Source organism: Pristiophorus japonicus, chromosome 13 (assembly GCF_044704955.1).
Source record: "Pristiophorus japonicus isolate sPriJap1 chromosome 13, sPriJap1.hap1, whole genome shotgun sequence".
NCBI classification, from domain to species: domain Eukaryota; kingdom Metazoa; phylum Chordata; class Chondrichthyes; family Pristiophoridae; genus Pristiophorus; species Pristiophorus japonicus.
Window position 1 is genome coordinate 92,530,119 of NC_091989.1, and position 17,715 is coordinate 92,547,833.

Here is a 17,715-nt window from a genome sequence, read left to right on the forward strand (position 1 = left end):
CCTGACCTTCAGATCGCTGGCATGTATAGAACCGTATCCTCGCTATCAGCGCGCTCTCCCTCGGGTTAAGGTGCTCCCGAACCAGTGTACACAGCTCCTCATATGACTCATCTGTGGGTTTCACCGGAGCCAGAAGATTCTTCATGAGGCTGTAGATCGGTGCCCCACAGACCGTGAGGAGGACCGCTCTCCTTTTTGCAGCGCTTCCTTCTCCGTCCAACTCGTTGGCTACAAAGTACTGGTCTAGCCGTTCGACATAGGCTTCCTAGTCCTCACTCTCCGAAAACTTTTCCAGGATGCCCACAGTTTGCTGCATCTTTGCGTTGGAGTCGTATTCACATCGCCAGTTATTGTGTTCTTAACACAGATGAGGCTGCAACAGGGTGGTTAAAGTAACAGTGACCTCAGTCTTTAATAAGACACTCCAGAGTGAGGAACAGGCCTTAGGGGCCGGCTTATATACAGTGCTCCCAAGGGATGCTGGGATCCCTTGGGACTTCAGGGGATGAGCTCCCTGGTGGCAGAACATGGAAGTGCATGCTTTACAGATACACAACAATGGCGAAGGTTGAACAGGTTCCCACTGGTTCTGTAGTTTAATTCCATTCCAGCGGGGAGCTTGTTGACTGTGAGATGGAGCATGGCAGCAAAGAAGATTGAGAAGAGGGTTGGGGCAATAACGCAGCCTTCTTCAACACCGGTCCAGACGTGGATTGGGTCTGTAATGGATCCGTTGGTAAGGATCACGTCGTGGAGCAGGCAGAGGATGGTGATGAACTTTTGGGGGCATCCGAAACGTAGGACAGTGTCAAAGGACTTTGCGGTTGACGGTGCCAAAGGCCTTTGTAAGGTCGAAGAAGGCCATATATCAGAGCTGGCACTGTTCCCTGCATTTTTCCTGTTGCTGTCGTGCTGCAAAAATCATGTCGTTGTGGCCCGTAGGGGACGAAATCCACACTGCGACTCCGGGAGGAGCTCCTCGGGCACAGGGTACCATGGTCACCCTTGGTACCATTTCAGTAAATCTCTTCTGCACCCACTCCAAGGCCTTGACATCCCTCCTAAAGTGTGGTGTCCAGAATTGGACACAATATTCCAGTTGAGGACTAGCCAGGGTTTTACAGAAGGTTGAGCATAACCTCCTGTGGAAAACAAGTACGAGATAAAGGAGTCTCGGAAGAATGAAGACCCTGCAATCGACTCCTATTGGCTGTTTGGGCTATTCGGAAGCCAAAGTAGGGCGGAGGCTAACAAAAGACGAAAGACCAAACCTACATCTTGCAGGCAGTCCATAGGGGGTTAAGACGTTTATAGGCCTGGCTTAATTTGGTTTTATTTTTAGAAAGTTAATTTCCTCAAACAGCACTGTTGAGATGCACGAGCTTTTACAGCAGCTGTGGGAGTGGTGAGATTTTGATGTCAGCTCACTGGGATGAGCGAGTTGAGCAGTTCAACGCTTCTATAATCGCAGGACCTGCACAAGGCCCACATTGAGAGTACAGTGCTATATGTAAATCTGCAGAGTCAATGATTCGGTGTAAAGAACATCTGTTTGAGGAAGCACCACGGTTAGCAGGGGCAGAACAGTGCAGAAACACAGGCTCCAGAAAACATAGAAAATAGGTGCAGGAGTAGGTCATTCGGCCTTTCGAGCCTGCACCACCATTCAATAAGCAGAGAATGAAGTATCTACTCAGAGCTCTTTACTTCGCTCTTTCCCTGAATCTTTTTTGATGTGCCAGCCTGTGGCTCAGATGTAGCAATCTGGCCTCAGAGTCAGAAGGTTGCAGGTTCAAGCCCCTCTCCGGAGACTGAGCACATAATTGAGGCTGGCACAGCAGTGCAGTGCTGAGGGAGCGCTGCAGGGTTGGAGGTGCCAGCTTTCGGATGAGACGTTAAACCGAGTCGTGGTCTGCCCTCAGGTGGATGGAAAAGATTCCATGGCACTATTCGAAGAGCAGGGGAGTTCTCACCAGTGTCCCGAGCAATATTTAGCCCTCAGCCTACTTCACTAATCAACAGATTATCTGGTCATTATCACATTGCTGTGTGTAAATTTGGCTGTCGCGTTTCCCACATTACAACAGTGACAACACTTCAAAAAGTACTTCATTGGCTACAGCTCTTTGTGGCATTGAGGTTGTGAAAGGTACTATAGAAATGCAGGTCTTTCTTTTTCTTAACTTTCAAATATTGATCCCCTCTCCCCCTTCGAAGCTTATTATGGATTCTGCTCCCCGCACTTCCATGTGGGGCATTCCATGTTCTAACAACGTTCTGTGTAAAAAAATCTTCCTTGCGTGTCACATCAAGTCTGTGTTCAAACTGAAGGTGTCCGAACCTAGAGTTGAATATTTTTCCACTTCCTGCAGCCTATTTTAGCATCGGGGTCCTCGATTAAGTGTCGTACCGATCAGACCAGGAGAACAAAACACTTTGCCTCAACAAGGTGTTGGAGGTCCCCAGTGCCGCACTCCCACTCCTACACCAGCCGTCTTGGTCACTTGAGCGAGACGGCAAAGTTTGTGCCAAATGAGGGGGAGGTTTGTGCTTTGGACTGCTCCAGGGTGGTTTAACAGAGGGCTATACCAAACGGCTACAGGGGGAGATCGCATTGCTTCAGTTATCTAGTAATAGTGAACTCCAAAATATATAAAGAACAAGCTTATGATTACACTATAAACATCATCATCATAGGCAGTCCCTCGAAGTGAGGATGTCTTGCTTCCACGCCAAAAAGGGATGAGTTCACAGGTGCTTCAATGAAGGACCTAATATTCCAGATCCTGAACTACATCCTGAAGGATGGAAGATGCTTGTGCGTGGATTTTATTAACGTGTGGTGACCATCGCACACTAGCCACCACAAGGGCTTGACAGAGCTCGGTCTTGGTCCAGTGGCAAGGGTTAACCAGGGCGACTGGCGACCAGCTCTGCTGCGCAGACCTAGTGCGCACACATATCGCAGTGTGGGCTGGGCCCGTGCTGCCCCTGGGCCCTCGCCTCTTCTGGGCCCCGAACTCACGCCTCTCCTGGACCCCGGTCACTTCCCTCTACGAACTCTTGCCGCTCCTTCACCCCTCCTGCTGTGCCTGCCCACACTGCAATCAACAACCTGGCTTCACAGCCGTCGTTCTCCTGCAGCAGTACGCGCTGCTCCCTTCAGTGGTCTGCCGCCTAGGGCTGCTGCCTGTGATGGCCCCGGCCTGAAGACCATCACGGGGCCATTAGAGGGAGCAGCCCGGAAATCGGCGCAGCCCTGGCCTGCAAGACACTACAAACATAGCGTGCTGAACGACACTTGTGGGGAAGCTGGAGGTATTTTGCCGAGCTTTCTGTCTCAATTGGCCAGCGAGCATTTACCCAATGACCACAATGAGGAGGTGAAGCTGCCCCAGCCCTGTAGGAGGGGCCCTGCATGAGCTGAGAACAGGAAACATGTCCCGAGGTTATGTAGAAAGGCCTCAAGCTCAGTGTCTACTCTGAATACTTCCCTATATTCCTAACACAAACGGCTTCAGTGCCTTTTTGGTTAAAAAAAGTGAAAAAAAATTTAAATCAGCCAGGGTTTCCACTCCTGATCACCGTTCAGTGAAAAAATGTGTGTGCATGTACATACACCAGGTCAGGGTCAGGTGAATCTGCGATGCCCCATGCAGTCAAATAATCTGCCAACACCTACAGGCTGAGCTCGCGCTTGAATAAAATGGTGTTACATGTAAATGTTGCGTAGACTAGGCCCATATCCACTAGAGTTTAGAAGAATGAGAGGTGATCTCATTGATACATATAAAATTCTTACAGGGCTAGACAGGGTAGATGTTTCCTCTGGCTGGGGAGTCTAGGACCAGGGGTCACAGTCTCAGAATAAGGGGTCATTTAGGACTGAGATGAGGAGAAACCTCTTCACTCAGAGGGTGGTGAATCTTTGGAATTCTCTACCCCAGAGGGCTGTGGAGACTCAGTCTTTGAGTATATTCAAGACAGATATCGATAGATTTTTGGATATTAAGGGAATGAAGGGATATGGGGACAGTGCAGTAAAGTGGAGTTGAGGTAGAAGATCAGCCATGATCTTATTGAATGGTGGAGCAGGCTCGAGGGGCCAAATGGCCTACTCCTGTTCCTAATCCAGATGACACTAGTGCTTAGTGCAGATGACACTAAGATTAGTGGGAAAGCGGGTTGTGTAGAGGACACAGAGAGGCTGCAAAGAGATTTGGATAGGTTAAGCGAATGGGCTAAGGTTTGGCAGATGGAATACAATGTCAGAAAGTGTGAGGTCATCCACCTTGGGAAATAAAAAAAAAACAGTAAAAGGGAATATTATTTGAATGGGGAGAAATTACAACATGCTGAGGTGCAGAGGGACCTGGGGGTCCTTGTGCATGAAACTCTTTTTGGAAGTGTCTGTTGTATCATGACGCGCTGCTGATGATTGGGGCAACAACAGCGAGGTGAGCTGCAAGCTTGTTCAGGAACAGCATTGCATTTCGAAGCACCGCAAATACAATGTTCCCTGACCGGGAATCGAATCCCAAAAAGTTAGTTTGCAGGTGCAGCAGGTAATCAGGAAAGCGAATGGAATGTTGGTTTTCATTGCGAGAGGGATGGAGTACAAAAGCAGGGAGGTCCTGCTGCAACTGTATAGGGTATTGGTGAGGCCGCACCTGGAGTACTGCGTGCAGTTTTGGTCACCTTACTTAAGGATATACTGGCTTTGGAGGGGGTACAGAGACGATTCACAAGGCTGATTCCGGAGATGAGGGGGTTACCTTATGATGATAGGTTGAGTAGACTGGGTCTTTACTCATTGGAGTTCAGAAGGATGAGGGGTGATCTTATAGAAACATTTAAAATCATGAAAGGGATAGACAAGATAGAGGCAGAGAGGTTGTTTCCACAGGTAGGGGAGACTAGAACTAGGGGGCACAGCCTCAAAATACGGGGGAGCCAATTTAAAACCGAGTTGAGAAGGAATTTCTTCTCCCAGAGGGTTGTGAATCTGTGGAATTCTCTGCCCAAGGAAGCAGTTGAGGCTAGCTCATTGAATGTATTCAAGTCACAGATAGATTTTTAACCAATAAGGGAATTAAGGGTTACGGGGAGCGGGCGGGTAAGTGGAGCCGAGTCTACGGCCAGATCAGCCATGATCTTATTGAATGGCGGAGCAGGCTCGAGGGGCTAGATGGCCTACTCCTGTTCCTAATTCTTATGTTCTTATGTTCTTATTCTTATGTTCTGTTAAATAATATGGGTTCTGAGTGTAACAGGGACCTGTGGGAACTGGTATCCAACACAAGTCAGCACCATCAGGAGAGGGAGAAGACAATGAACTGGAGAGGGAGGGTGTTGTGAGGATTTATTTAATAAAAGGCAATTCATGCCAGCTACATTGATTTTAGAAGCACCTGTGAAATTGTTTCTAATGCAGTTCAGCCTCTCACTGTGAATACAGACCACCAAGTGAGATTAACTGGGGGTGGGTTGTAAACTCTTGCCAACCGTTAGCATCAGTCCAAACACAACTATTCGCTTCTGTCTGTTTCACTGAAACTGCCAACAGTGGCTCCATCACAACTCCTGACATACTGTGGACCCCGCTGTACTAGGAACACTTAAATCAGTTTATAAAAGAAAGTGGCCATAAATTATCCTCTTGAACAACTCATTGATTGCACAACAAAGCTGTACAGAGATCAATACTGCTGCCCGTGCAAACTGATGGCATCTCAGTGTTAGAGCCATCTTTGTAAAGGATGCGTGTGGGTGAGCAGTATTTAAATCATGAAATAAAGCTGCCCCAATAGACCAGCCAGTTCATCTAATGTGGTCGATCCACACAGATCAGACCGGTTCCAGGTTCGATCCCCAGCCTGGGCCGAGTCAGCTAATTTCAGCTCAGGCTGTGGTGGGGCATATGAGCGGTCTCAATGCTGCTGGGTTAAGGGAGGGGAGGAAAGAGAAAACCAGCCAAGAATGCCATTCCTCCCAATAGCCACCTATCCACATGAATGACAAACCTCACACGGGAAGAAGGGGTGAGACAACAACTTGTATTTATATAGCGCCTTCAACGTGGTGAAACGTCCCAAGGCGCTTCACAGGAGTATTGTGCGATAAAATTTTGACACCGAGCCACATAAGCTGAAATTAGCGCAGGTGACCAAAAGTTTGGCCAAAAAGCTATGTTTTAAGGAGTGTCTTGAATGAGGAAAGAGCAGTAGAGGTGGAGAGGTTTAGGCAGGGAGTTCAAGAGCTTGGGACCTAGGCAACAGAAGGTACAGCCACCAATGGTTGAGCGATTCTAATCAGGGATGCTCAAGAGGACAGAATTAAAGGAGCGTAGATATCTCGGCGGGTTGTGGGATTGGAGGAGATTAGAGAGATAGGGAGAGATCTGAAAATAAGGATGAGAATTTTGAAATCGGAAGCGTTGGTTAATCGGAAGCCAATGTGGGTCAGCAAGCACAGGGGTGATGAGTGAGCAGGACTTGGTGAGAGTTAACACACGGGCAGCCAAGTTTTGGATGACTGCCAGTTTGCATAGGGTAGCATGTAAGAGGCCAGCCAGGAGTATGTTGGAGTAGTCAAGTCTCGAGGTTACAAAGGCATGGACGCACTGGAGGGCAACCTATATCTGCGAAGCCACACTCCAGGACAGGACAAAAAATTGCAGGTTTAAAATAAAATGTGAAACACGCTGCTGACCAGAGTCAACAGTTCATTAATTGGGCGCACAGAGATTTATGTAATAACGACGACCGTCAGTGCACTTTTCCACATGGTGTTCACGATCCTGGTTTCTAGTATGTACAGATGGACAAACTAGGTGCTATTTACACTCTGCACAGCAGGACTTCACAGACCATCCTGGCTGTGGGCTGCTCAGCAGAGCGCACTCCGTGTTTTAGATGCACACCATGGTAAGAAAGGGCACATTGTGAAATGTTGGTTTATTATTTGTTCTGACGAGGCCGGCATTTATTGTCCATCCGTGAAACCACACTCCAGGGCAGGAGTGGTACCTTGGGAAAGTTGGCTCACTCGTCCACTTCAAAGAGTAACCACATTGGTGTGAGACTGGAGTTACAAGTAGGCCAGACCAGGTAAGGACACGCAGGTTTCCTTCTCTAAATAAAAACACGAGTGAACCAGTTGGGTTTATAAGACAACCCGACAGCTTCATGGTCACTTGTACGGAGACCAGATTTTTTAATCTCCAGATATCTTTTAAAATCTGAATTCAAATTCTCTGACTGTCACGGTGGGATTTGAACTTGTGACCTCTAGATTATTAGTCCAGGCTGGACTACTGGTCCAGTCACATAACCACTCTCTAATTTCCCGTTAGGAAATGAAAGTGCATCTTTAAAAGAAGAATGAGCTGGGCCAGACTGAAAAGCAATCCCCACATACAGGAATAAATTCCCATCAGGGAAAAGTCACTCAGGAGCCACATACCCTCGAGTTCACACGAGGGTAGCAGGTTGCTCGAATTCTTCAAAGCTATTCACACACAAGGAACTACTTTGAAATGCAGTGGCTAGGTTGGCAAACATTTTGCACACAGCAACATCCCACAATAGGCAAAATGAATGACCTGTTAATGCGTTTTTTGGCTGTGGTGGTTGAGGGTAAATTTGACCAGGTCACCAGGAGAACTCTGTAATGGTCCCACCTGAAGCACTGGCAACAAGTGGGGCCTTGGTTTAATACCTTACCCAAAGGATGGTGCATTGAGCAAGTACTCCACTGGAGAGCCAGCGGAGATGATGTACTCAAGTCCTGGAGTGGAGCTCGAACCCACGACCTAACGGCTCAGTGGAGACAGTGCCACCAAACCAGCCAAGCTTACTACAGGAAGGATCGATATTTCACATTGCTGTGTCAAGCAAGACTCCACGGAGGGGTTTTCTATATCCTCAATAGGTCAGGAAAGGAACTGGACTATTGGGAGATCAAAAGCAAACATTTCTAAAGCAGAACATTTGAGCTGATCTTGCAGAGGAATTGTGCAGAATGGATACCTTGCAATCACTGGGGTGGGGGTAGCGGATATGTGAGCAGATAAACAAACTGCACAATCATATCTTGAACCTCACTCATACTTAACACTAAATAAAGCATGTTCTTTTCTTCTATTTTCCCCAAAGAAACACACATAAATGGGCTAGAAACAGAAACATAGAAAATAGGTGCAGGAGTAGGCCATTCGCCCCTTCGAGCCTGCACCGCCATTCAATAAGTTCGTGGCTGATCACCTCGGTACCCCTTTCCTGCTTTCTCTCCATACCACTTGATCCCTTTAGTCGTAAGGGCCATATCTAACTCCCCCTTGAATATATCCAATGAACTGGCATCAACAACTCTCTGCGGCAGGGAATTCCACAGGTTAACAACTCTCTAAGAGTGAAGAAGTTTCTCCTCATCTCAGTCCTAAATGGCTTACCTCTTATCCTCAGATTATGTCTCCTGGTTCTGGACTTCCCCAACATCGGGAACATTCTTCCTGCATCTAACCTGTCCAGTCCCGTTAGAATTTTTTATGTTTCGATGAGATCCCCTCTCATCCTTCTAGACTCCAGTGAATACAGGCCCAGTCAATCCAGTTTCTTCTCATAGGTCAGTCCTGCCATCCCAGGAATCAGTCTGGTGAACCTTCACTGCACTCCCTCAATAGCAAGAATGTCCTTCCTCAGATTAGGAGACCAAAACTGAACACAATATTCCAGCTGAGGTCTCACGAAGGCCCTGTACAATTGCAGTAAGACCTCCCTGCTCCTATACTCAAATCCTCTAGCTATGAAGGCCAACATGCCATTTGCCTTCTTCACCGCCTGCTGTACCTGTATGCCAACTTTCAGTGACTGATGCATCATGACACCCAGGCTCGTTGCACCTCCCCTTTTCCTAATCTGCCACCATTCAGATAATATTCTGCCTTCGTGTTTTTGCCCCCAAAGTGGATAACCTCACATTTATCCACATTATACTGCATCTGCCATGCGTTTGTCCACTCACCTAACCTGTCCAAGTCACCCTGCAGCCTTTTAGCGTCCTCCTCACAGCTCACACCGCCACCTAGCTTAGTGTCATCTGCAAACTTGGAGATATTACACTCAATTACTTCATCCAAATCATTATTGTACATTGTAAATAGCTGGTATATTGTAAATAGCACTGAGCCCAGCTAATTTTGTTGGGGTTTCAATAAGATGCTAATTTCTGTTTGGAGTAGTTAATCTACCCATAGAGCAGTCGGCCCATCGAAGAGAGACGGAGAACGGTCACTGTAAGCGACCCAATATCGCAGCCAAGCCCTGAATCACATCGGGACAATCTTTCACACTGCACAAGTGTTTGAGGAAGCAGCCACGCACCTTCACACACTGAACACCGACACAACCGGACGGTGTAACTGTTGGCACCCGTTTATACTCAATCCTTTCAGTGCGGAACTTCACTGGGGCACGAGATTCAGCTTTGGGAGACACTGTTAGAACTTCAATTTGGTCAAACTGCTCTTTCGCCTCTCCTCCCATACGAGACCAAGCTTCCCATTCCTCGGTTCATCCTAAAAGCTACAGCACAGCATTGCTATAACATAACATAAGAAATAGGAACAGGAGTAGGCCATACGGCCCCTCGAGCCTGCTCCGCCATTTAATACGATCATGGCTGATCTGATCATGGACTCAGCTCCACTTCCCTGCCCGCTCCCCATAACCCCTTATCGTTTAAGAAACTGTCTATTTCTGTCTTAAATGTATTCAATGTCCCAGCTTTCACAGCTCTCTGAGGCAGCGAATTCCACAGATCCACAACCCTCAGAAGAAATTCCTCCTCATCTCGGTTTTAAATGGGCGGCCCTTTATTCTAAGATCATGCCCTTTAGTTCTAGTCTCCCCCATCAGTGGAAACATCCTCTCTGCATCCACCTTGTCAAGTCCCCTCATAATCTTATACATTTTGATAAGATCACCTCTCATTCTTCTGAATTCCAATGAGTAGAGGCCCAACCTACTCAACCTTTCCTCATAAGTCAACCCCCTCATCTCCCAAATCAACCTAGTGAACCCTTCTCTGAACTGCCTCCAAAGTATATCCTTTCGTAAAAATGGAAACCAAAACTGCACGCAGTATTCCAGGTGTGGCCTCAGCAATACCCTGTATAGCTGTAGCAAGACTTCCCTGCTTTTATACCCCATCCCCTTTGCAATAAAGGCCAAGATTCCATGAGACCAATCCGCCCATTCGTCGATGCTCCCAAAAGCTACAGCACAGCATTGCTACAACATCTGTCGCCACAGGTGCTGGAGCGCTCAGCTGGTCTTTTGACAGTCTAGTGGGGATTAATTCGGAAGAGCGATTTGTACTGGTGTCCGCTGTCACAGATTAGTTTCGCATGGGATGCCCACTTACAGAATTACTTGATCACGGGCTTTTCTAAGGATCACCGTCAGTTACTGTCGTTCACCGCTTGCCGTTCCACCAACATGTAATCGGACTCTGCAGCCACTGCTGCGATGTGTCTCGAGAACAGGTGGGATTCATTGTGCAGCCCTCCCGACCTTCTCCACATCTCTCCCCTCCTGAAGGCGTGGAGTGCTATTGAGGTACAGTTACACTGGCCGGCGCATGCCTCGCTCCAGCATCTGGCAGACAGGCTAATCCATTGTAGAATGCATCACAGTACGTCCAATTCTGTGCACCATCCTCCACACGAATCCATTGTTCAGGAAGGGTCACTCGAGAGGGATCATGTTAGGATCGCCGGTTAATGAAGCAAAGATTTCCCCAAGGCCAGTCATCGACCTGCAAAATCCTGCTCCCTTCTCTTCACCTGCAACATCTCGGCTTCTAAAACTCACTGTTCTCCTTTGCCAAGTGCACTCAGCCTCTTGCATAGAAACACAATCAGCCTTTAAAAGAAAGCTAACTGGTGTTTATTCTTGTGGAGACATTAACCCATCCAACACGAACAAAGTTTGTTTAGCCACCTGAATACTTCCAAATGTAACTAGTCCCAGAACACTTCCCCTCACCCCCTTTTCAGTTCTCCTTTGTTGAGCAGGAGCAGCTGAACCCCAGACGCTGGCAACAGATGCCCCCACACTTCACGTGGCAGAGTAGTGGGGAAATCACAAGTACTCCCAAAGAATCTCACTTCCTGTAAGTTGCATTGTGATTCCGGTTTCTCAGTTTCCTCTGCCTTGTGCCGAGTTGTGTGTGTTTGAAATATTAACTTGCATTTATAACAGCTTATGAAGTAATCAGGATACAGCAGAGCAACTTGCACACAATGAATTACTTTCTGAAGTGTAGTCACTGTTACATAGGCAGGCAATGAATGCACAGTAAGTTCCTGCAGACAGCAGTGTTACCTCGGAGGTGTGGATACAATGAGCACGATTTACGCAAACAAACTGATATTTTTAATACACACTGGGGTGTCGGCCTAATTCTACCCCTGCCTCAGCTCATCTGCTGCTGAAACCCTCATCCATGCCCGAGTTACCTCTGGACCTATTCCAATGCACTCCTGGTCAGACTCCCATCTTAAACCCTCCATAAACTTGAGAGCTTATCCAAAACTCGGCAGCCCGTGTCCTAACTCACACCAAGGCCCACTCACCCATCACCCCGTGCTCGCTGACCTACATTGGCTCCCGGTCCAGCAACCCCTCGATTTTAAAATTCCCATCCTTATTTTCAAATCACTCCGTGGCCTCGACCCTCCCTAGCTCTGTGACCTCCTCCAACCCTATATCCCTCCAAGATCTTTGCGCTCCTCCAAATCGGGACGATTGCGCATCCTGCGCATTCCTGCTTATAAATCGCTCCACCATTGGCAGCCATGCCTTCAGCTGCCAAGGCCCCAAGCTCGGGAATTTCCTCCCTAAACCTCTCTGCCTCTCTTTGCTCCTCTAAGATGCTCCTTAGAACCAACCTCTTTGACCAAGCTTTTGGTCATCTGTCCCAATATCTCCTTATGTGACTCGGTGTCAAATTTTGTTCATTCCTGTGAAGCACCTTGGGACATTTTACTATGTTAAAGGCGCTATATAAATGAAAGTTGTTGCAACTAACACTGGGCTTACAGCACTAACATAGAATGAGACATGCACAGCTGGGACCAACATTCCCTCGAAGCTGTGCGACCAGGCAGCTCTCTGCCTGCCCCGGGACTGCCTGTCCCAATGTTAAGTTCCACACATGCGCAAAACTGCGAATGGGCCGCGCAGGCTCATAAAGAGGCCGCCCATCCAAAAAAGGGGGAACATTGGCTGGGACTATGCTGGATTTTATCTATGTCTCTTACCTTCCTGGGAGTTTTGATATAAAGGTGATACAACCACTTCAAGACGGCAATCCTTGTCATCATCCCTGTAACTGTATCATGAAGATGGCGATCTAGCACCAACACAATTCCATCCAAGTCGAGGGTCTCCTGAGAACGGTCTATCCTGCACAAGTAATAACCAGGTTTACCAAGGTGTATTCAAAAAGGTATTGGGGTAGGGGATGGGGGAATAAAATCAGCTGCAAAGTAACAGGAACTGTATCATATCAGAGCACGACCACCTGATAACTCTACGATCCTTACCGTGCTCACAAAGATTAGTGCGTAAGCTACAGACCAGAAAGGCTGCAGGTTCTCTTTTTCTTGGGTTATGCTGCCTTATCTGGTGTCAGCCAGAGCAACATTCAAAAATGCGTGGAACCATGTCAGCTGCCTGCTTATGACCCTGGCTCATATGAAGAATGGCCACTGTCAGAACATTTAAAGAAATATTCCAAAATTCTCAACGAATATACATTCCATTGAGAAATGTAAACTCCATGGGAAAAGTGACCCATCCGTGGTTAACTAAAGAAGTTATGGATAGTATTAAATTGGTAAGCCTGAGGATTGGGAGAGTTTTAGAATACAACAAAGAATGATCAAAAATTGAGATAGTGAGAAAATAGAATGGGTGTAAATTAGCTAAAGAAATATAAAATCAGATTGTAAGAGCTTCTGCAAGTCTGTAAAAAGGGAGAGTAGCAAAAGAGTAGAGGCTGATACAGGAGAAATTATATTGAGGAACAATGAAATAGTAGAGACTTTAAACAAATATTTTGTATCCGTCTTTATAGTGGAAGACAAAAAGCAAAGCTAAAATGGTGGGGAACCAAGAAGCTAATCAAAGTGAGGAACTTAAACTAATTAATACTAGGAGAGAAAGTGTACTGGAGAAACTAATGGGACTAAAAGCTGACAAATCCCCTGGACCTGACGGTCTACAACCCAGGGTTCTAAAAGAAATGGCTGCAGAGATAGTGGCTGCATTAGTTCTAATCTTCCAAAATTTCTTAGATTCTGGAACGGTTCCAGCAGATTGAAAGGTAGCAAATCTAAACCCACTATTCAAGAAAGGAGGGCGAGTGAAAATATCATCATAGGCGGTCCCTCGAAACGAGGATGACCCGCTTCTATGCCAAAAAGGGATGAGTTCACAGGTGTTTCAATGAAGGACCTACTATTCCAGGTCCTGAACTACATCCGGAAGGGTGGAAGATGCCTGTGCGTGTTGTTTTTTTTTTAAAACGTGTGATGACCGTTGTACACCAAGCTACCACAAGGGTAGAGCTGCAGAACACCAAAGGGCAAAAAACGTTAGTAGGAGTTGTGTACAGACCTCCAAACAGTAATAGGGATGTTGGGGAGGGCATCAAACAGGAAATTAGGGGTGCATGCAATAAAGGTGTAGCAGTTATAATGGGTGACTTTAATATGCACATAGATTGGGCTAGCCAAACTGGAAGCAATGCGGTGGAGGAGGATTTCCTGGAGTGCATAAGGGATGGTTTTCTAGACCAATATGTTGAGGAACCAACTAGGGGGGAGGCCATCTTAGACTGGGTGTTGTGTAATGAGAGAGGATTAATTAGCAATCTCATTGTGCGAGGCCCCTTGGGGAAGAGTGACCATAATATGGTGGAATTCTGCATTAGGATGGAGAATGAAACAGTAAATTCAAAGACCATGGTCCAGAACTTAAAGGGTAACTTTGAAGGTATGAGGCGTGAATTGGCTAGGATAGATTGGCGAATGATACTTAGGGGGTTGACTGTGGATGGGCAATGGCAGACATTTAGAGACCGCATGGATGAATTACAACAATTGTACATTCCTGTCTGGCGTAAAAATAAAAAAGGGAAGGTGGCTCAACCGTGGCTATCAAGGGAAATCAGGGATAGTATTAAAGCCAAGGAAGTGGCATACAAATTGGCCAGAAATAGCAGCGAACCTGGGGACTGGGGGAAATTTAGAACTCAGCAGAGGAGGACAAAGGGTTTGATTAGGGCAGGGAAAATGGAGTACGAGAAGAAGCTTGCAGGGAACATTAAGGCGGATTGCAAAAGTTTCTATAGGTATGTAAAGAGAAAAAGGTTAGTAAAGACAAACGTAGGTCCCCTGCAGTCAGAATCAGGGGAAGTCATAATGGGGAACAAAGAAATGGCAGACCAATTGAACAAGTACTTTGGTTCGGTATTCACTAAGGAGGACACAAACAACCTTCCGGATATAAAAGTGGTCAGAGGGTCTAGTAAGGAGGGGAACTGAGGGAAATCTTTATTAGTCGGGAAATTGTGTTGGGGAAATTGATGGGATTGAAGGCCGATAAATCCCCAGGGCCTGATGGACTGCATCCCAGAGTACTTAAGGAGGTGGCCTTGGAAATAGCGGATGCATTGACAGTCATTTTCCAACATTCCATTGACTCTGGATCAGTTCCTATGGAGTGGAGGGTAGCCAATGTAACCCCACTTTTTAAAAAAGGAGGGAGAGAGAAAACAGGGAATTATAGACCGGTCAGCCTGACCTCAGTAGTGGGTAAAATGATGGAATCAATTATTAAGGATGTCACAGCAGTGCATCTGGAAAATGGTGACATGATAGGTCCAAGTCAGCATGGATTTGTGAAAGGGAAATCATGCTCGACAAATCTTCTGGAATTTTTTGAGGATGTTTCCAGTAAAGTGGACAAAGGAGAACCAGTTGATGTGGTATATTTGGACTTTCAGAAGGCTTTCGACAAGGTCCCACACAAGAGATTAATGTGCAAAGTTAAAGCACATGGGATTGGGGGTAGTGTGCTGACGTGGATTGAGAACTGGTTGTCAGACAGGAAGCAAAGAGTAGGCGTAAACGGGTACTTTTCAGAATGGCAGGCAGTGACTAGTGGGGTGCCGCAAGGTTCTGTGCTGGGGCCCCAGCTGTTTACATTGTACATTAATGATTTAGACGAGGGGATTAAATGCAGTATCTCCAAATTTGCGGATGACACTAAGTTGGGTGGCAGTGTGAGCTGCGAGGAGGATGCTATTAGGCTGCAGAGTGACTTGGATAGGTTAGGTGAGTGGGCAAATGAATGGCAGATGAAGTATAATGTGGATAAATGTGAGGTTATCCACTTTGGTGGTAAAAACAGAGAGACAGACTATTATCTGAATGGTGACAGATTAGGAAAAGGGAAGGTGCAACGAGACCTGGGTGTCATGGTACATCATTCATTGAAGGTTAGCATGCAGGTACAGCAGGCGGTTAAGAAAGCAAATGGCATGTTGGCCTTCATAGCGAGGGGATTTGAATACAAGGGCAGGGAGTTGTTGCTACAGTTGTACAGGGCCTTGGTGAGGCCACACCTGGAGTATTGTGTTCAGTTTTGGTCTCCTAACTTGAGGAAGGACATTCTTGCTATTGAGGGAGTGCAGCGAAGATTCACCAGACTGATTCCCGGGATGGCGGGACTGACCTATCAAGAAAGACTGGATCAACTGGGCTTGTATTCACTGGAGTTCAGAAGAATGAGAGGGGACCTCATGGAAACGTTTAAAATTCTGACGGGTTTAGACAGGTTAGATGCAGGAAGAATGTTCCCAATGTTGGGGAAGTCCAGAACCAGGGGTCTGAGGATAAGGGGTAAGCCATTTAGGACCGAGATGAGGAGAAACTTCTTCATCCAGAGAGTGGTGAACCTGTGGAATTCTCTACTACAGAAAGTAGTTGAGGCCAATTCACTAAATATATTCAAAAGGGAGTTTGATGAAGTCCTTACTATTCGGGGGATCAAGGGTTATGGCGAGAAAGCAGGAAGGGGGTACTGAAGTTTCATGTTCAGCCATGAACTCATTGAATGGCGGTGCAGGCTTGAAGGGCTGAATGGCCTGCTCCTGCACCTATTTTCTATGTTTCTACCTCAGTGTTAGGAAAATTATTGGAGAAAATTCTGAAGGACAGGATAAATCTACAATTAGAAAGACATGGATTAAATCAAGAACAGTCAGCACAGATTTGTTATGGGAAGGTCGTGTTTAACTAACTTGATTGAATTTTTTGAGGAGGTAACAAGGAGGGTCGATGAGGGTAGTGCATTGGATTTCAGCAAGGCTTTTGATAAGGTGCCACATGGCAGATTGGTCACGAAAGTAAGAGCCCATGGGATCCAGGGCAAAGTGGCAAGTTGGATCCAAAATTGGCTAAAGGGCAGGAAGCAGAGGGTAATGGTCGAAGGCTGTTTTTGTGACTGGAAGGTTGTTTCCAGAGGGGTTCCGCAGGGCTCAGTACTAGAGCTTTTGCATTTTGTGGTATACGTCAATGATCTAGACTTGAAGATGGGGGTATGATTAAGAAATTTGCAGATGATACTAAAATCGGCTGTGTGGTTGATAATGAAAAAGAAAGCTGTAAACTGCAGGAAGATAATCAACTGGTCAGGTGGGCAGAACAGTAGCAAATGGAATTTAAGCCGGAGAAGTGAGGTAATGCATTTAGGTAGGGCTAACAAGGCAAGGGAATACACATTAAATGGTAGGATATTGAGCAGTGTAGAGAATCAAAGGGACCTGCATGTGCACAGATCCCTGAAGGTAGCAGGCCAGGTGGATAAGGTGGTTAAGAAGGCATACAGAATACTTGCCTTTATTAGCCAAGGCAAAGAATACAAGAGCAGGGAAGTTATGCTTGAACTGCATAAAGCACTAGTTAGGCCACAAGCTAAGAGTACTGTGTGCAGTTCTAGTAACCATATTACAGGAAGGATGTGGATGCACTGGAGAGGGTACAGAGGAGATTTACAAAGATGTTGCCAGGAGCAGATACTCTTAACTATGAGGACAGATTGGATAGGATGTGTTTGTTTTCCTTGGAACAGAGGAGGCTGAGGGGAGACCTCATTGAGGTGCAAAAATGATGATGGGCCTAGATATAGTGGATAGAAAGAGCCTATTTCCTTTAGCAGAGGGGTCAACAACCAATGGGCATAAATTTAAAGTAATTGGTAGAAGGTTTAGAAGAGATGTGAGTCAAAATGTCTTCACCCAGAGGGTAGTGGGGGTCTGGAACTCACTGCCTGAAAGGGTGGTAGAGGCAGAAACCCTCACCACATTTAAAAAGTGCTTGGATGTGCACCTGAAGTGCTGCAACCTGCAGGCTTACGGACCGAAAGCTGGAAAGTGGGATTAGGCTGGATAGCCTCTTGTTGGCTGGCACGGACACAATGGGCCGAAATGGCCTCCTTCCGTGCTGTAAACTTCTATGATTCTATGAACTCTACTTTCTTACACTATCCCCATATCCCTTGATTCCTTTAATATTCAAAAATCTAATCGATCTTGGTCTTGAAGATACTCAACAACCAAGCCTCCACAGCCCTCTGGGGTAGA

The 17,715-nt window shown here is 46.6% G+C and overlaps 1 protein-coding gene across 2 annotated transcripts in view; it reads right to left on the minus strand.

Annotated features, from left to right (window-relative positions):
• Positions 1 to 17,715, minus strand: part of vac14 (vac14 homolog (S. cerevisiae)) — a 406,574-nt gene that overhangs the window by 272,191 nt on the left and 116,668 nt on the right. For both annotated transcript variants that reach the window (XM_070897766.1, XM_070897765.1), the window contains exon 12: positions 12,326 to 12,470. In XM_070897766.1, coding sequence (XP_070753867.1) covers positions 12,326 to 12,470 — 145 coding nt within the window. The remainder of the gene's footprint in view (positions 1 to 12,325; positions 12,471 to 17,715) is intronic.